Source organism: Gossypium hirsutum, chromosome A05, assembly GCF_007990345.1.
Source record: "Gossypium hirsutum isolate 1008001.06 chromosome A05, Gossypium_hirsutum_v2.1, whole genome shotgun sequence".
In the NCBI taxonomy this organism is placed as follows: domain Eukaryota; kingdom Viridiplantae; phylum Streptophyta; class Magnoliopsida; order Malvales; family Malvaceae; genus Gossypium; species Gossypium hirsutum.
In genome coordinates this window covers 100,914,059-100,940,656 of record NC_053428.1, presented here as the reverse complement: position 1 = coordinate 100,940,656, position 26,598 = coordinate 100,914,059, and the positions used below count along the sequence as shown (strand labels likewise).

The 26,598-nt window shown below is 36.6% G+C and overlaps 1 protein-coding gene across 2 annotated transcripts; it reads left to right on the top strand.

The window, feature by feature from the left end:
* The first annotated feature begins 16,093 nt into the window (after positions 1-16,093).
* On the top strand, positions 16,094-18,940 carry LOC107959813 (probable WRKY transcription factor 72). 2 transcript variants are annotated; one of them, XM_016895965.2, is made up of 5 exons: positions 16,095-16,556; positions 16,741-16,824; positions 17,055-17,573; positions 17,659-17,772; positions 17,858-18,938. In XM_016895965.2, exons 1-5 carry the CDS (start codon positions 16,461-16,463, stop codon positions 18,704-18,706), a joined length of 1,662 nt encoding a protein of 553 aa, XP_016751454.1. In that variant the 5' UTR covers positions 16,095-16,460; the 3' UTR covers positions 18,707-18,938. The 2 variants fall into 2 exon arrangements, with proteins under 2 accessions (XP_016751455.1, XP_016751454.1); XM_016895966.2 differs by lacking the exon at positions 16,741-16,824 and having other exon boundaries at positions 16,094-16,556; positions 17,858-18,940.
* The last annotated feature ends 7,658 nt before the right edge of the window (positions 18,941-26,598 follow it).

Sequence of the window (26,598 nt, the reverse complement as noted above, 5' to 3'; positions counted from 1 at the left end):
TCCCGGGAAAGAACACCCCGATTAATGCATCAGAGGAAGTTCAAGACGAAGGTTTTTATACGCGCAGCGAAAGGCGTTATACCCCAAATACAAAAGCCGAGCAGGTTAAAGAAAAATAATTAGCAATTGAGCAAATGAAAGAGAAGCTGGCGGGGCTTGAACCAACTGTTAATGAATCAGTGACTGAAAAAGAAGCCAAGGAATTCTTAAAATTTCTAAAGCACAGCGAATATAGTGTCGTAGAACAGTTGCACAAACAGCCAGCGCGTATATCGGTACTGGCCTTACTTTTAAGCTCCGAAACCCATCGCAGCACATTGATGAAGGTGCTGAATGAAACTTATGTTGCTAACGATATCTCTGTAAACAAACTAGACCGCTTAGTCAACAATATAAGTGCTGACAACTTCATATTCTTCAATGACGATGAGGTACCGCCAGGGGGCCGAGGATCAACTAAAGCTTTGCACATCATGACCCGCTGTAAAGGGTACACGTTACCGGGGGTATTGATTGACAATGAGTCTGCACTGAATGTCCTACCCCTATCTACGCTGAGTAGGTTGCCAATGGATAGTTCCGATATGAAGACATGCCAAAGTGTAGTGAGAGCATTTGATGGCACGGAAAGGAAGGTAATAGGGAGAATTGAAGTACCCCTCTTAATCGGGCCGAACACATACGAGGTAGATGTCTTGGTCATGGACATTAAGCCTTCGTATAATTGCCTATTAGGGAGACCGTGGATACACTCAGCAGGGGCAGTCCCTTCATCGCTGCATCAAAAGTTGAAATTAGTGACCGAAGGTCAGTTAGTAACGATTAATGCTGAAGAGGACATCATCGCGGCAATAACCAGTGACGCCCCATATCTGGAGGCAAATGATGAAGCAATCGAGTGCTCTTTTTGATCTTTGGAGTTTGTGAACGCGACATTCATCACCGAAGGAAATAAGATTCCAATGCCTAGGTTATCTGAGACTACAAGAATGGGACTACGGCTAACTATTGGAAAAGGGGCTCTACCCGGAAGAGGACTCGGGAGATACCTCCAGGGAAGGATTAATGTACCAATGATGAAGGACAAACAAGACCGTTTTGGGTTAGGGTTTAAGCCAGACATGAAACAAAGAAAGAAGGAACTTGAGAAGAAGCAAGAAAGAAGGAGAGCGCGATTGAGCGGGGGAGAAATCGAATGGGAACCAATGATCTTCCCCCATATTTCGAAGACTTTTGTGTCTGGAGGGGTCATTCACTCTGAGTGGAAGACTTCGGGAAAGGAAATCTTGAAAGGAATGATGGAGAGTTTGGACATCAACGCCACATATGAAGAAGGGACGGAGGTAGAGAATTTGTCAAGCATTCGCCCCTATGAACCGGGAAGTGTTCTGAATAATTGGACTGCGGAAGAGATTCTTGTAGTCTTTAGAACTAACTCAGAGTAATGTCCAAAACACACTTATTGCTCTAGGCCTAGGAGTAATAAGTGTCCTTTTGTGAAATAGGCTTATGTTCGAAATCATTATTTCAATAAAATACATCCTTTTAACTTATTCCGTGAAAATATGCTTTTATTCTTTCATTCATGATCATACCATACATATCATTGTTCTTAGATTCTCTTGTTCTTTGTATCTTCCTTCGCACCTACAACAGTTCTCCAGATATCAATGATGTGAGTGACGTTACTACTAATTCAGAGTCTCCTTTTGAGCGGGATATGTGTCTAGAGGGATCTCAGGACTTTGAGGGTGACGGAGATTGTAACTTATCCCCTGATTTGTTAAGGATGCTAAAACACGAGGAGAAACAGATTCTACCCCACAAAGAGACCGTAGAAGTCGTGAACTTAGGAGACGAACTAGAAAAGAAAGAAGTAAAGATCGGAGCTTGCATTACCACAGAGACAAAGCGGGACCTTATTGAGTTACTCCAAGAGTTCAAGGATGTCTTTGCATGGCCATATCAAGATATGCTTGGGTTAAGTACTAACATTGTGGTACACAGGCTCTCCATCAAAGAAGAATACAAACCAGTCCAGCAAAAGCTTCAAACGATGCGGCCCGATGTTTTGTTGAAAATAAAAGAGGAGGTCAAGAAGCAATTTGATGCTGGTTTCTTACAAGTAGTTAAGTACTCGGAATGGGTAGCCAACATCGTCCCCGTCCCTAAAAAAGATGAAAAAGTACGGATGTGTGTAGACTACAGAGACTTAAACAAAGCTAGCCCAAAGGATAATTTCCCGTTGCCTCATTTGACACCTTAGTGGATAACACGGCAGGCTACTCACTCTTCTCCTTCATGGATGGTTTCTCAGGGTACAATCAGATCAAGATGCATCCTGAAGACATGAATAAAACCACATTCGTGACCATGTGGGAAACCTTTTGCTATAAGGTGATACCGTTCGGATTGAAAAATGCGGGAGCAACATATCAGAGAGCCATGATAACCCTATTCCATGATATGATGTATAAAGAAATTGAAGTCTACGTCGACGACATGATCACCAAATCTCGTACTGAAGAAGAGCATGTGCAAGTCTTGAGGAAATTATTTTTGAGGTTGAGGAAATTCTAGCTGAAACTCAATCCAGTGAAGTGTACCTTCGGGGCCAGGTCTGGAAAACTACTAAGATTCGTAGTCAGTGAAAAAGAGATTGAGATTGACCCAGATAAAGTCAAAGCCACACAAGAGTTACCTCCACCACATACTTAGAAGGAAGTTCGGGGATTTCTAGAAAGATTAAATTACATCGCTCGGTTTATTTCACAGCTAACCGAGAAATGTGACCCCATATTCCGTCTCCTTAAAAAACACAACCCTGGTGTTTGGGACGAGGAATGCCAGAAGACGTTCGACAAAGTTAAGCAATATTTGTCTAATGCTCCAGTGTTGACACCACCTAGTCCAAATAAGCCACTGATACTGTATTTGACGGTATTTGAAAATTTTATGGGATGCGTGCTTGGCCAACACGATGAATCAGGAAGGAAAGAAAGAGCGATATATTACCTCAGTAAAAAGTTTACTGAGTGTGAGACGAGATACTCGTTTATTGAAAAGTTGTGTTGTGCCTTAATCTGGACAACCCAAAGACTGAGACAATACATGTTGTATCACACAACTTGGCTAATCTCTAAAATGGACCCTCTGAAGTACTTGATGGAGTCGACTGCCTTGAACGGGAGAATGGCCCGATGGCAAATTCTACTTTCTGAATTCGATATAGTCTATGTGAACCAGAAGGCCGTAAAAGGGAGTGCGATAGCAAATTTCCTAGCCAGTAGAGCCCTAGAGGACTACGAGCCTCTAAACTTTAACTTCCCAAATGAAGATCTAATGTACATAGCAATCACTGAAGAAGACCCTCAAAAAGGTCATCCTTGGAAGGTAAACTTTGACGGAGCATCAAATGCCGTGGGCAATGGAATCGGGACAGTCCTGGTATCCCCGAACGGAGATTATTATCCCTTCACTAGTAAATTGGATTTTGACTGCACGAACAATATGGAAGAATACGAAGCATGCATCATGGGAATACGTGCGGCCATAGAACGTAAAATCAAGGTGTTAGAGGTATATGGAGATTCTGCCCTAGTGATTTATCAACTCAAAGGTGAATGGGAGACGAGAGACCTCAAGTTGATCAATTATCGAAGGCTGATCCTTGAATTTATTAAAGAGTTTGATGATATTGTCTTCTGCTACCTCCCGCGAGAGGAAAATCAGATTGCTGATGCCCTAGCAACTTTAGCTTCTATGATCAAGGTGGACCAACCAGAGGATGTGAAACCAATCCAAATGAGCATTTACGAGGCCTCGGCTCATTGTTACAACCTCGAAGAAGAAGAAGAAAATGATGATCACCCTTGGTACCACGATACCCTGCGATATGTGAAGAATCGTGAGTACCCTGACCAAGCTACTGAGAATGACAAAAGAACATTGAGAAGACTAGCCCATGACTATATCTTAGATGGGGAGATCCTATACAAAAGAAGGAAGGATCAAGTACTGTTGAGATGTGTAGATGCTATAGAGGCTAAGAAAATCTTAGAGGAAGTCCATGAGAGTGTCTATGGGACACATGCTAATGGCTTCACAATGGCTAGGCAAATTATGAGATTTGGTTATTATTGGTCCACCATGGAAGGAGACTGTGTTAACTACGCCAAAAGATGTCATAAGTGCCAAATTTATGGAGACAAGATTAATGTACCTCCTTCACCTCTGCATGTCATGACTTCGCCATGACCTTTCTCGATGTGGGGCATGGATGTGATTGGGCCAATTTCACCAAAAGCTTCAAATGGGCATCGTTTCATCTTTGTGGTCATCGATTATTTCACCAAGTGGGTGGAAGCCGCTTCATATCCTAATGTTACAAAATCGACAGTTAGCAAGTTCCTAAAAAAGGAAATCATTTGTCGATATGGAATGCTGGAAAGGATCATATCTGACAACGCATTGAATTTGAACAATAGCATGATAGCGGAGGTCTGCAGTCAGTTCAAGATTAGACACCACAACTCATCACCGTATCGCTCGAAGATGAACGGTGCAGTCGAAGCAGCCAATAAGAACATCAAGAAGATTGTGGGAAAGATGACAGAAACTTATTAAGATTGGCATGAGAAGCTACCATTCACCCTCTATGCTTATCGAACGTCTGTCAGGACTTCCACCGAAGCAACGCCTTTCTCATTGGTCTATGGAATGGAGGCAGTTTTACCTATCGAGGTCGAGATCCCTTCCCTCAGAGTTTTGTAAGAGGTAAAGTTGGATGAAGCAGAATGGATCCAGTCCCGATATGACTAGTTGAATTTGATTGAAGAAAAGAGGCTAAGGGCTATCCGTCATGGTCAAATGTACCAAAAGCGAATGATGCGAGCTTACAACAAAAAGGTTCGTCCTAGAGAATTCCACGAGGGAGACCTAGTATTGAAAAAGATCCTTCCCATACAAAAGGATTTCAGGGGAAAATGGACGCCGAATTGGGAAGGACCTTATGTGGTAAAGAAAGCCTTTTCGGGAGGAGCATTCATATTGGCCGAAATGGATGGCACGACTTTACCCAATCTCGTGAATTCGGATTCGGTTAAAAAATACTTCGCCTAAAAAAAAAGGGAGAGGCCAGGGTGAAAACTTACAAAGAGCACCTTGGGACCAAAGGGATTTTGAATTGAAAACCCGTAAAGGGCGATTCAAATTTTGATAAAAAGTGGAGCATGCGATGGTCTGATGATACCCAAATTAACAAGGAAGAGATATGTTACGTCTTGGGGTGTCTACAAGGGTACTCTAGATCCCCTAAACACATGTCGGGCAAAAAGGGAGTCCTCAAGAAGTTAGCACAGAGAAGCTCACGCTGCGATATCTGGGGCACCTATTCCCTTCTTATTCATTTTGTATTCCAGCAATGTTTGTTGACTGTGATGAATCTACTCCCTTCAAATTTTGTTTCTGATAAATTACAGTTCTATCATTATAATCTCTTTCAAGCATTTTGCATTGAAATGATGATTAATGGACTAAAAGCCATTTTCGCAAAAAGAGTTCTGCATATTACTCTGAAAGTTTCTAAATAGTATAGGGGCCTAGAACAGGACTATTATTTAGAACTAACCAAACCCAAAGATTCGAAGCATGTGAGAAGAAAGAGTTTAAATTGGGACTGCCTCTTTAGGTTTTCTGTTCAAAATTTGAGCTGAACAAGAAGATAGGGTACCATTTCAATGAAAGAACCTTGATGAACAAAGAGCAATGGCCACCTAAACATTAAAAGGGATTCACGCTCACAACATGTTGCACCCATACATTCAAAGATCATTCATAATGCATCTAATTAGGGGCATTTGATTCATTTTGATCATAGCATCCTAATTCTTTGGCATAAGCATAAATATATGAAACTGATTCTACAGGTCATGTTCCTAGAATCAGTGAATTCACCAAGCTTTAACCCCCTAAGCAGGAGGGTAACAGGTTGAATTTACAGATCTTAACCCCCTAGGCAATAGGGAAACAGATCGAAGGCGACGAGCTTTAACCCCCTAAGCAGTAGGGTAACAAGCTGAAGTTCATAGATCTTATCACCCTAAGCAGTAGGGAAACAGATCAAAGATAATGAGCTTTAACCCCCTAAGCAGTAGGGTAACAAGCCAAATTTACAGACCTTAAATCCCTAAGCAGTAGGGTAATAGGTTGAATGTACGAATCAAAACCCCCTAAGCAATAGGGAAACAGATCAAATGCGATGGGCCTTAAATCCCTATGCAATAGGGTAATAGGCCGCAGCATAGCAGATCTGGTTAAAGCAGATCCAAGATGATTTGGCATCCTTGTGCTTACAAGGAACAAATCGAAGGCATAGCTGATTTGGCTTTCACATACTTACGATGAAGCAAATCTAAGATGATTTGTCGTCTCTGTATTGTCAGAGAACGAATCAAAGTTTGGCATCTTCACTTTGATGGAGAGCAAACACATAGTAGATCTCGCCTTCGGATGTTTATGCTGAAGCGGATCCAAGATGGTTTGGCATCCTTGTGTTTACAAGGAACAAATCGAAGACATAGCTGATTTGGCTTTCACGTGTTTACGTTGAAACAAATCTAAGATGATTTGTCGTCTCTGTATTTTCAGAGAACAAATCGAAGTCTGGCATCTCCACTTCAATGGAGAGCAGATACATAGCAGATCTGACCTTCAGATGTTTATATTGAAGCTAGATCCAATAGGATCTGGCATCCTTGTGCTTACAAGGAACAAATCAAAGACATAGCAGATTTGACTTTCGGATGTTCCCACACCAAAGCAGATTCAAGATAACAGATATGGCATCTCCATTTCGATGGAGAGCAGATACATAGCAGATTCAACCTTCAGATGATTTCACTGAAGTAGATCTAAGATGATTTGGCATCTCTGTATTGTCAGAAAACAAATCGAAAAACCAGATTTGGCATCCCTGTGTTTATAGGGAACAAGTTGAAGATAACAGGTTTGGCGTCTCTGTGTTGACAGGAGAGCAGACTAAAGATAGCAGATATCGTATACCTGAGTTGCAGTAAAGCAGATTGAAGCCGTCAAGAGGCCATTTAAAGAAGATCAAGGATCAAGAACTCATGACTCGGTGAGCCCGGGAAAAATTGGCCCTTTTATAATCTTTACTCTATTCTCGTTACACGACAATGAGCAAAGAGGGGCAGCTGTACAGGCCCAATATTGCCCGGGCCCATAAACAAATAAAATATAACAGCCCAACAAATAATTTCACAAGCCCAGACCCAATAGGCCTAAAACTAACCCTAGCCCAACTACCCAAATTGTTTCAGCAACCCTAGCCTCTTTCTTCAGCCGCCGCTCACCCCACGCATGCTGAACCACCGCACATACCACCTCAGCCACCACGTCCCTGACCGTCGCCTCTTCCACGTGTCGCATAGCACCTGCAATGAAAGCAAATACAAAGGCAAAAGAAAGCACGTGAATGATGGGGGAAGAAATAAACAAAAGAGCAAAAACAAAATAAAAAATGAAAGAAATGTTTTGTAGATCGGCTTTAAAAAGCCAAAATCTTATCTTTGTAGAGAGAGGACAGATTGTAAAAAAGGGGGAGGGGAGCTGATTGTATTTGAGGAGGGATTTTCAATATTCAAAAAGGGGGGGTTGTATTTCGAAAAAAGAAAAGGAAAAAAACAGAGAGCGCCCAATACAAAAAATCAATCAAAAACCAAAACTTTAAAGGTGATTCCTCTTTTGTTTCGTTTTTTTCTTTAAAATCTCTGTTGCTTTTATTTTCTTTTATATATATATTGTTTTTGTTTGAATAAAAATAATAAAAATAAAACAAAAAGAGTAGAAAAATGAGGGTACTCACCTTCGTTGGCCTCTTTTCTTTTTGGCCCACAACGGCGGTGCAATGGACCTCGGGAAATCCTATCGCCGGACATGGGGAGTGAAGGGAGAGCAAAGAAAACTCTCTGTCTCCTTTTTTTTGTTTTTCTAAATAATGCTGAAACAATAAAAAAAAGAACAATTTGGCTTAAATAAGCCAAGCAAAACGACCGGGGGGGGAAGTTTGAAGAGGGACTCGCATGCTTTTGAGGCCCTAATGGGATATTTGCGGTTATGGTCCCTCCTTCTTTCCTATGCCATTCTATTTGGTCCCCTTTTCGCATTTTTTTCCTTTTTAAATTTTGCATTTTATTTTACTTCATTCCCGTTTTAATCCTTGACTTGGACAGATGAAGCATAGCGCATAATGATGTGGGATATTGTCCCATTTTATCCTCGTGTGTTTAAGCGCATTTTGATTCAGTCCCTGTTGGTCTTTTTCTTTATTTGCAATCGATACCTCAAATTTTGATTTAGTTTCAATCACACCCTGAATCCTTTTATTTTATTCATTTATTTATTTTGTTATATCAAAATAAGATTTATGTGTTTACTCAAATATTTTATAGACGGTATAGATAAGATTGCTTATATGTGTTATTTATTTTGGTTTGTTTAAATATGTTGGTTATTTAAAATTGTATTATTATTTGTTTCAAATTGTTTCTTTAACACTATGTATTCTAAATTGTTGTACATATTATATTTTGGCTTTTCACATATTATCTATATAGCATTTCAAATCTTTTACACATATTATAAAAAATTTTTGTTTTGTATATTACTTCTTTAAATCTCTTTTACTTTAAATTCTTACTTATTATTTTAAATCGACTTACATGTTATTTATTTTAAAAATTGTTTTATATATCTTATATTAAACTCTTTTATTTATTTAAAAAAACATTTTTTATTATTTAGGTTTTACATATGTATCATTTATTTTACACTTTTATATATATATAGGTATGTATATATATTATTTATTTTAAAATTACTCATAGGAATCCTTTTAATTTGCCTTGTAATATAGATTTTAAAATTCTTCTACATTATTTATTTTAAACTCACTTTATGTGTTATTCATTTTAAATCATTTTATTATTTACTTTATAATTTTATATCTATTATCAATTTCAAATCGTTATGTCTATTTTTATATATGTATATACTAGTTGTTTCTTTGATGTTTGGTATATTACTTATTCTAAAATTTTCATACATATGATCTATTTTTTTAAATTTCTTTGTATATTGTTGATATTAAATTTCTTTTTTTCACAATATTTATTTTGAATCTATTTATTATCATTTTAAAAGTTGTTTTACATTTTATTTACTTTAATTGTTTTTAAATTTTCTTAAGTTGTTGTATATATTATTTAATTCATTGGTTTTCGATTATTAACGTTAGTATTTAAATGATGTATGTTGCGAGATTATTGTCATTGCGTATACTATGATTCGTTTATTTGTATTCTCATACTATTCACTTGTGTAGTATTTTTTATCATCGTTTCATGCCGCACTATACTTTTTCATATCATCGCCTCATGAATCAAGTCTTGTGGCACTTATCCAATAAATCGTTCTGTTTTAATTCAAGCCAGCGACACGTCGTTTAAACATCGAATTCGCTACCATTCAAAAAAAAAAAACAAAAATCTTCTAAATAAGGCAATGTTTCGTGTTTGGAATTTCGAGAAAACCGTGCCCTAACTTACTGGGCTTCGATTTTTCTAATTTAATCCAAATAACGGAATATTCCTTTAAATCACAATACGAGTTTTGAAAAATGTTTATTCTAAGAGATACGAAGTGTTGTGCCCTAACTTACCGGGTATGACATTTTGTCACCTCGAAATAAGAATTTTTAAAAAAAAATAAAGGCAACATTCGGTGTTTGAGGATTCGAGAAAACGTGCCCTAACTTACTAGGTTTTGATTTCTCTCGTTTACTCTAAAAAATCGAATACCCTTTTTATGAATTAAAATACACAAATTTTATATAAAAGGCAAGCTCGCTCTAAAAAATCTAAGATATCGTGTCCTAACTTACTAGATGTGACATTTCATATTTTGAGACGAGAAGATCTTTAACACTTGAGCATTTTTATAAAAAAGGATCGCATTTCAAAAGTCTTTCAAGTTTTCAATCTTCGATACTAAGACACTAATTAATCAACTAGGTGCCAATTTTAGGCGTAGCGAGGGTGCTAACCCTTCCACGTGCGTAACCGACTCCCGAACTCATTTTCTGATTTTCGTAGACCAAAAAAAAAATTATCGTTTTAGTAAATCTTAACTTTTATTAAAATGATTAATTTAAGGTGATCCGATCACACCTCATCAAAAAGGATTGATGGCGACTCCCATTTTTCATTTTCGTTTCCAAAACTTAAGTCGATTCCCGTTTTCCAAAAAAATGGTTACGACAATTTGCGTGTTGTTGTGATTTAGACCGCGCCTGAGCAGAATGTTTTAAGATCTGGAATATTTCCAGATTTGGTCCTCGTGCATTTGCACGCGTGGCGCATTAGTCCTCAATTTAATTTAAAGAATTTATAAATTTTCCCTTTTATTTTAATTTTATTTCAATTAAGTTCTTTTCATTATTTTTAAAATTCGTTTCACATTCATTTTTGTTTTTAATTTTGGTTTGATAATTTGATATTTTAAGCTACTTGGATAATTGTGTTTTGTTTTAAAGTTATTATTATTTTTAATATCTCATTTAAATATTTTTGTATATTCGTACATATATTATTTTGGTGGATTTTTTTATTTAAAATTTACTTAATGCTTTTATGTATATAGGAAGCTATTTTAGAAACTGCATTTTTCGTGTTTATAAAATTATTATTTCAAGATGCTTCTTTATATTATATTATTCTAATACTTTATAGTATCTCATTTAAATGCTTTTATGTATAATGGCACATATATAATTTATAGCAAAATTAATTTAATCTTATACGCATTATTATTCCCAAGCTTTTTTTTTTTTACATTTAATTTCTTCTAAATTCGTTTATAATACAAATGTTTTTTAAATCTATTGTGTGCATAATTATTTTCTAAGATCATATTTTATCATGTATTTTTACTATCCTTTTATATTTTGTGTATCATTTAAATTCTCCTCCATTGTGTATATTGTCAATCTTTTTGTAAATATATATATATATATATATATTAATATTTGGCATATTATTTGATTTAAATGTTTTCTTTGCAACATCAATTTAAAAAAAAATTATATACGTGTTCTTTATTTTTCTTATAGATTATTTCAAGTCCTAACACGTGTTATTTGCTCATCAATGCATCATTCTTTAGAAGTTGTTTTGTATCATATTAATTTTATGTTGTTTGGTATCTCATGGGTTAGTCGTTTTTGTATTATTTCATGTATATTTGTCGTATTGTTGTTCTCCATCCATGCTTAGAAGTTCGATTACATTTGTCTTAGATTAGTTATACTTAATTATTGGTTTTGCTAATTTGTTAATTATTAGTTGGTTAATTGGCATTTTATTTTATGAGTGCATGTTACCCCATGTCTTTTTTATTTTATTTTTTCCTTTAGTCTACAAATGTTGCATTATAATTTTCAACTTTTTAAAAAAAATTAATTATTTCATCTTATTTCAAGTAAAATTAATACGTTTTGAGCTAGTTCTACAATTGTTTATTTGAAGATTCACTAAAACAAAGGTAATAGTTGATGTTTGGGAACTCGAGGAATCGTGCCCAACCGTGCTGGGTTGAAATTTCCCGTTTGTTCGAAATAATCGAATATTCCTTTAGAATTTCACTCATGTTTTCTAAATTCTAAAATAAGGCAATGTTCAATGTTTAGAAATTCGAGGAATCGTGCCCTACTGTACTGGGTTTCGGTTTTTTGTTGGGCTAAATAATTGGGCATCCTTTTGTAATTTTCAACATATGAACTTTTGGAAGTCAAAATTTATCGTGTTTTCGAGGGTATAAAGGATAGTGTACTATCGTGTTGGATGTGATGCTGTATTCCTCTAAAACAAGAGAATTTTGATGACCAACTTGAGCCATTCAAATGCTTCCAAAAGAACCATATTTCAAAAATAACTTTAAAACATAGACATAAAGACAGTACTTAACCAATTTGGAACCAATTTTGGGCGTACTGAGGGTGCTAATCCTTCCTCATACGTAACCAGCTCCCAAACCTGTTTTCTCAAATTTACGTAGGCCAAAATTGATTTAAATGGAATAAAATATTTTATTAGGTGATCCAATCCCACCTAAACAAAAAGGATTAGTGGCGACTCCACAATTTTTTTTAAAAAGTCGTTATCCGTTTTTTCAAAAATCAAAAATAAAAATAGTTTCGACACCTTCCAATGGATTTCGTTATTATGTTGTGTTCACTGATGCGTATACCAGATATACTTGGCTTTATTGTTTGAAGAAAAATTCTGAAGTCCTTAATGTCTTTCCACTGTTTCATAGACAAGCTGAACAAACACTTGGTTGCAAGCTACTTGCCTTACAATCGGATGGGGGTAGGGAATTTTAGGTGTTGAAATGGTATTTGGACCAGCAAAGCATATTGCAGTGTGTCACATATCCATACAATTTTAAACAAAATGGCTTGGTTGAACGCAAGCACAGGTAGATTGTTGAAATTGGTCTCTCCATACTGGCTCATCCGTCCATAGCCTTAACTTACTAGAACAATGCCTTTAGCAATGCAGTGTACTTGATAAACAGGCTACCTTGTTCTCCTTTAGGTAATATATCCCCATATGAAAAAATCTTTAAAGTTCATCCAAACTATGCTTTCCTTCATGTTTTTGGCTGTTTGTGCTTTCCAAATCTTAGAGCGTACAACAAGTGCAAACTACAATTTAGGTCATCACCTTGTACTTTCTTAGGCTACTCCCCACAATACAATGGATATAGATGTCAGGATAGCAGTGGTAGGATATATATCTCAAGTCTTATCACATTCAATGAGTCTGTATTCCCATTCTAAAACATTAGCCCACAACCTATTCCCTACATTTCCCCTTCATAGTCCAGTTCCAAGTTACTTGTACTACTACCTGATTCTCTGTCTATTACTTCCACAAATATGTCTTCTTCTAACCTTCAAGATAATCGTTTGACTACTACACCTCTGTCCAACTCACGTAGTACAAGTCAACCCCTAAGTCTCAGCCCACTAGACCCACCACCTCCTCCACCCTCTGTTCCATACAATTCTCATGCTATGGTTACACGCAGCAAAGCTGGGATCTTTAAGCCTAAGGTCTACCTGAGTAAAGCCACCTTTTTTTCAAGTGACACTCCTGCTGACATATATGAAGCAATGCGCAGTGAATGTTGGTAAATAGTAGTACATAGTGAGCTTCAGGTTCTTCTTCGTAATAACATATGGAGCTTATGCTCCCTCCCTGTTGATCGTAGGGCCTTTGGACGCAAATGGTTATTCAAGGTAAAAAGGAAGGCTGATGGGACAGTGGAAAAGCACAAGGCTCGGTTGGTGGCCAAAGGTTTCTCTCAACACGCTGGGTTTGATTTTCGAGATACCTACAGTCCCATAGTTCGCGCAACAATAATTCGCACAGTACTTGCCATTGGAGTCATACATGGGTGGTCATTAAGGTAAGTGGATGTCAATAATACCTTCCTTAATGGTGACTTAACCAAAGAAATCTACATGGACCAACCACATGGATTTTGAAGTTCCAAGCAGTAATGGACAGAAGTTGGTTTGCAGACTGAACAAAGCACTGTATGGTCTCCACCAAGCCCCTCGCGCATGGTTCCATACTCTTAAACAATATTTGGTTGCTCAACTCGATTTCCATGCATCCAAAGCTGATTCTTCTCTATTTATCCGTGAGTTGCCAGGAAATGTCTTGTTGCTCATGGCCTATGTCAATGACATAGTCATAATAGGAAGTTCCAGTAAAGCTATTGATGATATGGTGACTCGAATCCACAGCAAATTTGCCCTCAAAGACATGGGAAGATTGAGTTTTTTCTTAGGCATCGAGGTCCAACACACTTCACAAGGGTTACTTCTTAGCCAGAGAAAGTATATCTCAGAGATACTTCACAAAACGAGAATGGTAGGAGCAACAACTACACCTACACCCATGGTAAGTACTCCCAAGCTGGCTGCCTCAGATGGCAGTCCAACGTTTGCCGATGTTCATCTGTATCGGAGTATTGTTGGCATGCTACAGTATACATGCATCGCGCGTCCAGATTTGTCTTTCTGTGTCAACAAATTGAGCCAGTATATGAATCTTCCAAGTGAAACACACTAGAAAGCAGTAAAACAAGTACTGCAATATCTTATCATGGTTTGTACTTGTCAAAAGGACAGTTGAGGTAGTCTGTTATTCTGATGCTGACTGAGCCTCGTCCATTGAAGATCGTCGCTCTACCACAGGGTATGTTGTGTATCTCAGACCAAATCCTGTTGCATGGTGTTCTACGAAGTAGGCCGTAGTGTCTAGATCATCATCTGAAGCAAAATATCATAGCTTAGCCAACTGCGTTTCTAAACTTTTGTGGGTAAAATAGTTGATAGGAGAAATTGGAATATTGATTTCTCAGCCACTAGTGGTCTGGTGTGACAATACCTCGAGAGTATCTATAGCTGCAAACCCTACGCACCATGCCAAAGTAAAACACGTAGAGATTGATCACCACTTTGTATGAGAGAAAGTTCTTGACGGTATGCTGCAAGTCAACTATGTTCCATCGTCGAAACAAATTGCTGATGTCCTTACCAAGCCTATCACACCCAAATAATTTACATCATTTCGACAAGCTCTTTAAGTGCTATCAATAGATGCTGTTCTAAGAAGTTCAAACACTAAAGAAACCATGAGAATGTTAGAATAATAGTTATTTATGTTATTCTGTTATTCTTGGTTAAGCAAAGTAGTTAGCTATTAAGGTTTAGTAAAACTGTTGTTATCTTTCTATATAACATGTACAACACCTTTGTGCAGGGACACTTCTTGAAGAATAAAGTTTTCTTCTCTTCATGTATAACTTCAACAATTACAACACATATGTGTGTTTAAATATAACATATAATAAATAATGAAATGTATGGTTTGAAACTAATTAATAATAACACATGAAATATATACGATATTAAAATGAAAATAGATTAAAGTGTGAGTAAAATAAAATTTAAACATGTAAATACATCATAATAAAAATACTAAATGCATTACAATTGTTTATCATAGTGCTGTCATTAATCTTGAGTTAGTGTCGAGCTGACTTTTGACACCATCTCAATCAACAACATTATCAATATACAGCATATCCAATTGATGGAGACAGTAAAGTATGCATAATACAATTAAAATTTAAAATTTATATTAAATTAAAGCTTTGATTAATTAGTAATATTAATATTTTATTGATTTAAAAAACACATGTTGAAATCTCGTGTTAGGCGATTTTTTTATTAGCTTTTTTACACTATGATTAAGATTTCAATGAAGTTTTTTCTGCAGTTGGCCAACTTGTATATGTTCATATCTTCTTATGTTAACATAATATAAACTCTTAACCGGCAAGTTGATTGGAAACTTTTCATCTATTGTACTAAAAAAAAGGATAGGAAAAGAGATAACTTTTACGTACTTGACTTAACATAAAAGTATCTTTTTACATACGTATTTAATATGTTGTTGTTGATTTGTTCAAAAAACAATAGTTTGTAGTTGAATTTTTTTCTGCTACATCTAATAGGAGTTGCAGAATACATTGTATAAATTTAATTATTAAAAGTTGTTTTAATGCATTGAAAATTTTCTCTATATATACCTAAATCTTGATCAAGTTGAAGCTTTGCTATCGACATTTAAGAAGTAGCTTATATATATACATAGAAATATAAAATACAGAGAGGCAAAAAGGTCAAAAGGGCATATGGGACAGAGTCTGAATCCGTGTTAAGCAAGCGTATTGACCGGGAACTTGACAACGAAAACAAAGGCCACAACTAGACCACCACCAGCAACCGTTGAAACTTTGATCCTTCCTTGAAACCTCACCGCCCAAGAAACCATGGCTACCTATCTACTCAACTTTGACTGTTAACCCCATGTGATGTCCTCTCTCTCTCTCTCTCTCTCTCTTTACCCTAAACTCAAACTTCAAATATATATAAAAATAATGGGGGTATTGGCCGCAATTTTAGCTCTCTCTCTCTCTCTTTTTCATTTCAAAATCATTTTCTCTTTGTCTAAATTCTGAATTCTTGAATGTTGAAGTTGATTTCTTCACTTTTTTTTTAATATATAGAGGAAAAAGGAATAAATACTCTTTGGAAGTGTGGTTGGGGTGTTGACATTTGTGTTTGCCTGTGTAAGAATTGATAGATGACCACTAAGCATAGTTGAATTTTATTTGAAAGCCAACTGTTTTTTGATTGTATTATAAGAAGGGGAAGGTTTTTCATATAAGAAATATATATATATAAATTGAGATAAAAGAAGAGTTGAAGGCAAGCTTTTCTTTATCCTCCCAAATTAACAATGGAGGTTTTGTTGATGAAAATGCCAACAACAGATGCCGATATTGCTCAAGCCATTGCCTGCCATCAAGAAGATTGCAGTCCAGAAGCTAAGAAGGTATAGACTATATATATATATATATATTCAGTGATCCTTATTTAACTGGTTTGGTTTGTTCTTATATATATGAGAATTGGGTGTCAATTTCTCACAATCAGGGTCTAGTTTGTGGTTCCTGAAAGGTTTATGAATTATGATAAAAGTTGCTAATGGATTCTTTCTTCAATTCTTTGTGTATTAGACTGAAAATAGAAGAAAACTACATGAAAATGCTGATTTGAATTCATCATCACCTAGCGATGAAGACTTGGTGGATAGCAAGGAGGTAGATGTTTGCATTAAATGCTTGTTGACCTCCCTCATAAATGTAGCTGACACTTTTTATTTATTTATTTATTTTGTCTTATAAAATTTTGCAAAATTTGGTGTTTAGATCTATAAAAGTTAATAACAAAAGTTTTGGGTAGTTGCACTGAGCAATTAATATGGATTTGTACATTAAATCAATCATACATTCTAGTTTAATTAACGATTATATATATTTATATGGATTAGGAGGATGAACTTGAATCTGCAAAAGCTGAGATGGGTGAGGTGATGGAAGAAAATGAAAGATTAAAGAAGATGTTGGAGAAGATCCAGGAGAATTACAAGTCTCTTCAATTAAGTTTCTTTGAAATCCTTCAACAAGGAGCTGTCAAGAAATCGAAATGTTCATCAATTTCTTCGGATCACAATGATGAACCAGTTGTTGTAGAACCTGAACTTGTTTCACTTTCCCTAGGAAGAACTACTCCAATGGAGTCTGTAAAAGATGAGAAAACAACAAGCTCAATCAAAAGTAAAGATGACCCAGAGATCAAAGCCGGTTTAACTCTTGGATTAGACTCTAAATTTCAATTGTCAAGCCCTCAAAAGAGTTCAGAAGATCAAGTGAAGGAAGATGATGGTGCTGCAGAAACATGGCCTCCAAACAAGATTCAAAAGACAACAAGCAGAAATGGAGATGAAGATCAACAAAACCATGTAAAGAGAGCTAGGGTTTCTGTGAGAGCTAGATGTGATGCACCAACTGTTAGTATTGCAATACTTGTAAAAAGCTTTCCATCATTTTTGTTTCTTTTTTATGATTGAGTATAATTCATTAGTTCCATTACAGATGAACGATGGATGCCAATGGAGGAAATATGGGCAGAAAATTTCAAAAGGAAATCCATGCCCCAGAGCTTACTATCGTTGCACAGTTGCATCAGGTTGTCCAGTTAGAAAGCAGGTAAAGATTTCTTCTTCGACCGAAACTAGACTTTTTTCGGATGAAAATTAGGTTTAACGGATAAAACTTGGTGATATATATGTAGGTGCAAAGATGTGCCGAGGATATGTCAATCTTAATTACAACTTATGAAGGGAATCACAATCACCCACTTCCAGTTTCAGCAACTGCAATGGCTTCCACCACCTCAGCAGCCGCTTCCATGATGTTATCTGGCTCTTCAACATCTCAACCGGGGCTCAATGGATTAAACTTCAGCCACCATGATAATTCCACAACAAGACAGTTCTATTTACCCAACTCAACCTCATCATCTTTGTCCCCGACAATTACTCTAGACCTTACCTCTTCCCCTTCCCCTTCATCTTCATGTAATTATTTCAACAGCTTCCCTACAAGCTTTCCCAGATTTCCTCCAACAAGTCTCAACTTCTCTTCATCAGAATCCAACATTTTGCCTGCAGTTTGGGGCAATGGCTATCCTGGTTATGGTGCAGTGCCATATTATCAAACTCAGCCTGGTAACTCAATCCTTGGAAACGAGTCCCAAAACCAGATTTACCAGTCTTTACCGGGAAATAATCAGCAAGGGGGAGCTTCTCAACAGTCTTTGACAGAAACCTTAACGAAGGTAATCACATCAGACCCAAGCTTCAGATCAGTAATAGCTGCTGCAATTTCATCTATGGTTTGTAACGGTGCAAAATCTGGAGACCAAACTGATCAAAAAGCTCAGCATTTTGGTCAGAAATTGATGCAGGCCATGGTTTCTCAAAATGAGAAAGGTCAATCATCATGTTCATCAAGCTACTTCAATGGATTGGCATCTTCAAGTTCTCAAACAGGAGGTTCATTACTTCAGTCTTCTTTGCCTTTCTCCATTTTAAACAGTGCCTTTAAACCAGCTTCTGATGATAAAGAACTCAAGAATTAAATTTTTTGGGGAAAAAAGAATGGGGCCTTTGAGATTGTTATACATACTGATTTTGCAAATAAGAATCAATTACGAAGAATGTTGTCATGTATTTTAAATTGGGTAGTTTCATCCATTTCTCCTAACTCTTTATTATAATTTCATTTTAGTCCTTAATCCTCAAATTTTTCGATATCAATTAGTATGGACTTTCTCTCAACTAATTTCCATGTTGTTACCTGGATGGTTAATTGAATTTTAGTTTAATTAACTTCATAGGAGAACACTTAGAAAGGCTTGTAACAATAGGTTAAATATAACATAAAAATTGCGTATATATTTTACTCAGGTAATATATATTTACGAGAAAACACTTTCATTTTCTTTATAGCAAAAATCAACAATAAAATTACGAAAAAACTTATGTATGTATTTTTTAATTATTTACCTACAAGCAAAAATTAACGACACAAAATTGTTATAAACCGAACGTAGATGCTAATAAAAGAAATCCAAATTTCATAATCAGCTAAAAAGGTCAAGATTAGAAACTTTAATGAAAGAAAAAAAAATCCTAATTCATGCAGTCAGTTGAAAGAAGCCACATGCAACAAATTTGTTGTTTGATTTCAAGCATATTCGACTCTGTCCAAGTTGGGGGCTCTTTTATACTTTAAATAATAATACTTATTACCATGACAAAATCAGTGCTTTTCGCAAACAATCTTTCTGAATAGATTTTACTTGTTAGGGAGGTAATTGTTATTCACTTATGATAGTATATTGTTATAGAGAGATAGTCATTATAAACTTATCATAAAATTTATATCGTGAATTTCTATCAATAAAATAAAAGTAGGACTTATGTTCAAAAAATAAAAAAAATGAAAATTAAATCGACAAAATTATATATAATAGGTGCATATTGTTAAACTTATAACAAGATGAAGAATAAGACTTGTATTACTTCAAGAGAATACATTGAAGTTCATCATATTTCAGAAAGAAGCTGTATATATGCTTATATAGTAAAGCATGCAATCAATAACCGCTAATAACAACTAATAGTAACTAACAATAATTACTAACATTTATCAGTAACAGACTCAACAGAATAATAACAGATGCCAACTACTAGGTCAACTATTATTCTAACATTCTCCCGGTTTCTTTGCTGTTTGAACAATTGAGAGCATCATTTAGTGTGAGAACACGAAGAGCTTGTCGAAATGATTCAAACTGCTTAGGTGTAATGGGCTTGGTAATGACATCTGCGACTTGTGCTGATGATGGGACAAAGTTCACTTGTAGAGTGTCATCGAGTACCTTTTCTCGAACAAACTGGTGATCTATTTCTACATGCTTCATTCGGGCATGGTGTGTGAGATTTACAGCTATGGACACCGTAGAAGTATTATCGCACCAGATCACAGGTGGCGGACAATTTGACAGACTAATTTCATTTATCAGTTGTTTAACCCATAAAAGCTCCGACAAAAAGTTGGCAAGACTTCGATACTCTACTTCATAGGAAGACCTGGACACAACATTTTGTTTTTTGGAACACCACGCAACAGGGTTTGGTCTTAGGTACATAATATAGCCAGTGGTGAAACTTCGATCGTCAACAGACGAGGCCCAGTCAGCATCCGAGTAACAAACAACCTCAATACGGCCTTTGAAGAAATATAAACCATGACCAACAGTCCCAATAAGATACCTTAGCACTCGTTTTACAGCTTAAATGACAAAAGATTCATATACTGACTTAACTTGTTGACACAAAATGACAACTCTGGATGCGTGATGCATAAATACTGAAGCATTCCCACTGTACTACGATATAAATGAACATCAGTGAAAGGAGGGCTGCTATCTGAAGCCATCAATTTTGGAGTGTTTACCATAGGTGTAGGAGTAGCTACAGCTTCTACCATGCCAATCTTAGCAAGAATCTCTAAAATGTATTTCTTCTAACTAAGGAACACCCCTAGCGACGTATGCTGCACTTCAATACCTAAGAAGAAATTCAACTACCCTATGTCCTTAAAGGAAAACTTGTTGTGAAGCTGGTGAACCACACTGTCCACCTCAGTAGTTGAACTGCCTGTTATTAAGATATCATCAACATACACCATAAGAAGCACCACATTCTGAGATGATGTACGGATAAACAATGAGGTATCGGTCTTGGAAGCATTAAATCAGAGCTGAGTAACCAAGTACTGTTTGAGAGTATGTGATAAACCGTAATATATACATATTTTTATCCATGCTTGGCATGTTTTTGGATGAATTATCATAAGATTTGATGAATTTGATGCTTCTAATCCTTTAATTTCATGATTTATACTCAGGAAAGCTTAGGACAGCAAAAAGAGCAAGAATTGGGCCAAAAATGGACAAATTGGGCCTAAATCAGTGTTTCACACGACGTAGGCACTTCCACACGGGTGAGCCACATGCCCGTGTGTGACACACGGGTAGACTACACGCCCGTGTGTCATGGACGTGTCAACATTAATCCAAGTCAAAATTGCACACGGCCTAAGCACCTTCACACGGGCGTGGCACACAGCCGTGTCCTTGTCGAGCCCAAGTATAATTCTACTCGGAAAAAGGCTAATTTGGAGGGTTTTAAAGTACTCTAAAGTCTATATAAACACTCTAGAAGAGGATTAAAGGGGACACGCAGAGTGAAAGGTAGAAAATACTCAAGGAAAGCCATCGGAATCAACTTGGGAGCAGGATCTACACCAAGACTGAAGATTTCCATCCAATTTCCTAGAAGTTCTTTGGGTTTCTTTATGTTTTGTTGTTTTCCAAACTTTGAGATGTTTTCCATTATTATCATGAACTAAACTCCCTAAATACCTAAAGGAGTTAAAACCTAAGATGGATCTTATTATTATTTGAGTTATATGATAAATACTTGTTCTTATTCTTAATTGTGAGTTTAACCCTTACTTTAATATTCCAGGATATTAATTCAGGTTTTTGATGTGCTTATTCAGTGGAGGAAAAGTCCTTGTTTAAGAGTAGATCATTAAAAATTAAGCGGAGTTGCATGCAATCCTAGAGATAGAACGATATAAATCTGCTAAATTAGAGTCAAATCTAATAAGGGAATCCATAGATCGAGTTAATACGACAATAAGAGTTTTAATTAGAAAGAGATTTCAATTAATCAACCTAGAGTCAGTTGTTCTTAGTCTCGAAAAGATATTAACATAAGTTAGGGATTTCTGCAGATTAAGTCAATTGATAAATCATTTAATTCAGAAGTAATAAGTGCAGTCTAACTGGATTCTTCCTTGGGTATTGTCTTCTCCATCAATTTTCCAAAAGTATTTTTGAACTTTAATCTCGGCCGTAATCCTAGTTAAGTGGATAATTAGTTTAGATAGAACATTCTCTTAAATTTTAGGCTAGATAATAAGAAGATAGTAATTACTAGTACTTTTAGTCCTCGTGGATATGATATTTCCGGTCTCACCATAACTATACTATTGTTCGATAGGTACATTACCTTAATTCGAATTTTGTTAGTTTTACGACCATCAGTATGGAACCACGCTCGAGGTGTTTGGCGCAGACCATAAAGCGCTTTGTTTAGCTTACATACAAGCTGTTGGCCATCGACATCTGGTACCTCAAAACTAGGTGGCTGTTCCACGTAGATTTCTTCTGTCAGATCGCCATTGAGGAAAGGGTTATTGACATCAACCTGTCGCAAGGACCATCATTTCATGACAGCAATAGCAAGCACAATTCGGATGGTTGCTACTCGAACCACTAGGCTGAAGGTATCACAAAAATCAATTCCAGCATGTTGGGAAAAACCTTTGGCCACTAATCGGGCTTTATACCTTTCCATAGTCCCATCGGTTTTTTTTACCTTAAAGAGCCATTTGCATCCAACAGCCCTTCGATTATTAGAAAGAGGGCAGAGACTCCATGTATTGTTTTTAAGTAGAGCCTATAGCTCATTGTGCACTGTTGCTTGCTAACACGCACTCTGCATTGCTTCATGAATGTCAATAGGAGTATCACCTCATAAACAATCTGCCTTGGTTAGGTATGCCTTAGGTTTAAATATTTCGGCTTTGCTACGTGTGGTCATGGTATGAGAATTGGGTTGGGCAGTAGGTTGAGAAGCAGTAGGTTGAAGGGAAGGATATTGAAGTGACGGATTTGTTGAAAAATTACTAGGTATTGAAGAGGGAGTGGAATGAAGCAAAGGTTGAGCTGCACTAGATGAGTTGACCAAATGAGTAGTAGGAGTAGAGTTTGTTGAAGGCCTAGGGATCTCATTATGTACCAGTATAGGTATAGGTAGACGATTGGGAACCAGAGCAAGCAACTTAGAACTTGACTGTGAAGGGACCGTGGTGGGACCAGAGTTGGGTTTGACAGTTTTGAAAGGAAATGCTGACTCATGAAATGTAACATGGCGGGAAATGTATGTTTTGCCATTACCATCTTGACACTGATAACCTTTATATAAGGGTGAGTAGCCTAAAAACATGCAGGGTGTGGAGCGAAACTGAAGTTTGTGAGTGTTATATGGTCTAAGGTTTGGGAAACATAAACATCTAAAGACTCGAAGGAAAGAATAGTTTGGTTAGACCTCAAATAATTTTTCATATGGGGCCATATTGCCTATAGAAGAAGACGGCAGCCTGTTTATCAGGTACACAACACTGCTGAAGGCATCGGTCCTGTAGGACAAGGGAATAGATGCATGAGCCAGTATGGACAGACCTGTTTCCACGGTCTGCCTGTGTTTTCTTTCAACTAACCCATTTTGCTCAGAACTATACGGACATGTAATCTTTTGCTGAATGCCTTATTGAGACAAGTAGCCCTGCAATGCCTGGAACTCTCTACCCCCATCGGTTTGTAGAGCAAGTAGCTTGTAACCGAGAGTCCTTTCTACTTGCTTATGAAAAAGTAGAAAAAATATAAAACACTTCTGGCTTTTTCTTCAAGAAATAAAGCCATGTATATCTGGTACACGCATCAATTAAAAGTAACATAATAATGAAAACCATTAGATGAAATTGGAGTAGGGCCCCAAACATCTGCAACTACTAGTTGTAAGGGTTTAGTATATTCAAATACAGACTTAGAAAATGGCAACTTGTGTTCTTTTCCTAAGTGGCAGGCAACATAGTGGAGAGAATCTGTAGGTGAACCAAAGTTTATATTACAATGGTGTAACACCTTTTTGAGTATAACAGTACACGGGTATCCTAGTCTAGAATGCCCTAGAATGAGAGGGAGAGAAGCAGTAGCAGCAAAGCATTGAGCTGAAGCGGAAGATACAACTGTGTAGGACGAGTTAGTTAGGTTAAGCTTGTACAACCCATTGACAGTTAATTAGGTTAAGCTTGTACAGCCCATTATGTACTGAACCCCGGAGTAGAACCTCATTAGTTTGTAGATCGCAAACCTGACACTGTGTGGGAAAGAACTTAAACATCCCGTTGTTATCCTTTGTGAACTTGGATACAGACAATAAATTTTTGGTTATCTTTGGGTCAAATAGTAGAGACTTCATCAATAAATGACGTGATCGAGTAAGAAGAGAAGATTGACCAGTTGACCGGATAGAGAGAGCATTACCATTACCCATATACACCTTACCTGAGCCATTGTATGGAGCACTATCACATAGTAATATAGAAGAATTGGTGAGGTGGTGTGATGCTCCTGAGTCTGGATACCACGCATTATCACTCACAGTTTCAAGTGTAGCAATAAGAGCCTGATGGAGAGAAGATGGTGGTCCTGGGACAGGTGTACTGACATGCTGTAGAGGATTAACAGCAAACGAATTAGTCCGGGCATGAGGATGTGCAGAGGGAGTAAACCAATTCTGTTGTAAGTAGGGAGGCACTCAGGGATTGAGAGAAGGACCATTGCAAACCATGCAAACGTTGGCTTGAGGAGAGGGAGGAGGCCTATATCCGGTACTTTTATATGTGGTATCAAATCGATAATAGTAGCAATTAACAAGGTGACCAACCTTCCGACATAACTGACACTGAAAGCGAGAGCCTGAGGAACGATCACACCCACAACCACGACCACCTGAAGAGGGTCGATAAGCCAGTGGAGAGACACTGTTGCATTAAAAAACAACAGGCTAGTGGGTGACCATGTTTGTAGAACTAAGAGCATCAAGCACAGTGAAGTGTTAACGTGCTTCAGCATCAAGCAACATAGTAGTAACACCCTGGACACGGTTAGGCACCGGACTTGTAGTAATGATTGTAAGGACCAATTCATAATCGGATGATAAGCTATTAAGAATAGTTGTAACATGTTCACGCTCACTAATAACCTCCCACCAGCTAGCAAGACTGTCACAGTAGCCCTTGATTTTCATCAAGAATTCTCTCATGGAAAGATCAGCTTTTCATTGAGAATGTAACGCCCATCGATAGAATATTAGCTGAGAAGTGGTTTTGCTGCCAAACAAACTGACACGAGCATTCCATATTTGAAGACTTGTATCCATACCAATAATATGAGGAAGAACAGAAGGGCTTACCGATGATAGTAATCAAGATGCAAGAGCACTATCTTGCTGTTCAAAGCGAGCAAACTCAGGGTTTCTTATGAGACACCAGCATCATCAAGAATGAATTGAGAAGGAGGAACAAAACATGAATCAATGAAATTCTGAAGCTTATATGTCTTGATTGCAAGAAGAACTTGCTGATGCCACAATAGGTAATTATTATCATCAAGAAGCACATTGATCTTCTTGGTAGAGAAAAATCGATTATCAACAACTTCATCTGGAAGGAGAAGTCATGAGAGATTACGCCAGGAAGGAATGGACATCTGATACCATGTTAAACTTATAACAAGATGAAGAATAATACTTGTATTACTTTAAAAGAATACGTTGAAGTCCATCATATTTTAGAAAGAAGCTGTACATGCTTATATAGTAAAGCATGCAGTCTATATCTACTAATAACAACTAACAGTAATTGCTAACATTTATCAATAACAGACTTAACAGAATAATAACAGATGCCAATTACTAGGTTAACTATTATTCTAACATATACATTATTACTTTTATGCATCTTTTATATTACATTCTTTCATATGGTTAATTATAAAGTTCAATATGAGTTATCAAATTTAATTAATTAATTAAGTAATTTATCATGAGTTATTAAATTCAAGTAATCAATTAAGTTTATGATATTCCAAATTCATAGTAGAATTTTTAATTAGGGAGCTTAATAGTTTATTGAATTGATATCTTTAATTCTACTCATTGAAGATTATTTCCATTCAATAAAATTTTATTAATAGATTTTTTCACGTGAAATTTAATCTCTTTTTTTTGTGGGAGAGTTGTCACACCCAAAATTCTTTAAACCCAGAAATTTAGAACATTTAGCGGTAAATTGAAAGAGATTGCAAACTGGCGGTCTCTATTCAAAAACCAAGAAAAATTAACAACGAAATGAGATATAGTTGAAAACCAAGTCTAGTTAGGTTGAATTAGAACCAGGTGGTCTTTTCGTAGGAGACAAAATGATTATGGATGAACAGTTGATATATGGTTGGAGGCCGTGCATAAAGTTGATAAATGAATCCTTAGACGGATTCCTTTTAGCCTGTTTCATCCTCTCCTCTTCTTCATCTTCTATGGTTGCTCTGAAGAAGTAATAGTGTTGGAAAGCTCTGCATGGAGTGATGATCATGAGGGTTAAGTTGGAAAAATAAAAAAAAGTTGTAAGCTGGTAAGGTTCTAAGTCCTTCGTGGTATGTAAGATTTAGAAATAAAGTTAAGAGTTTCCAAAAACCATTTCTAAGGGTTTTGCATGTTTCTAGAAGACAAGTTTTAAATTAGGATTTCTAAGTTCAACCATGATTTGGTT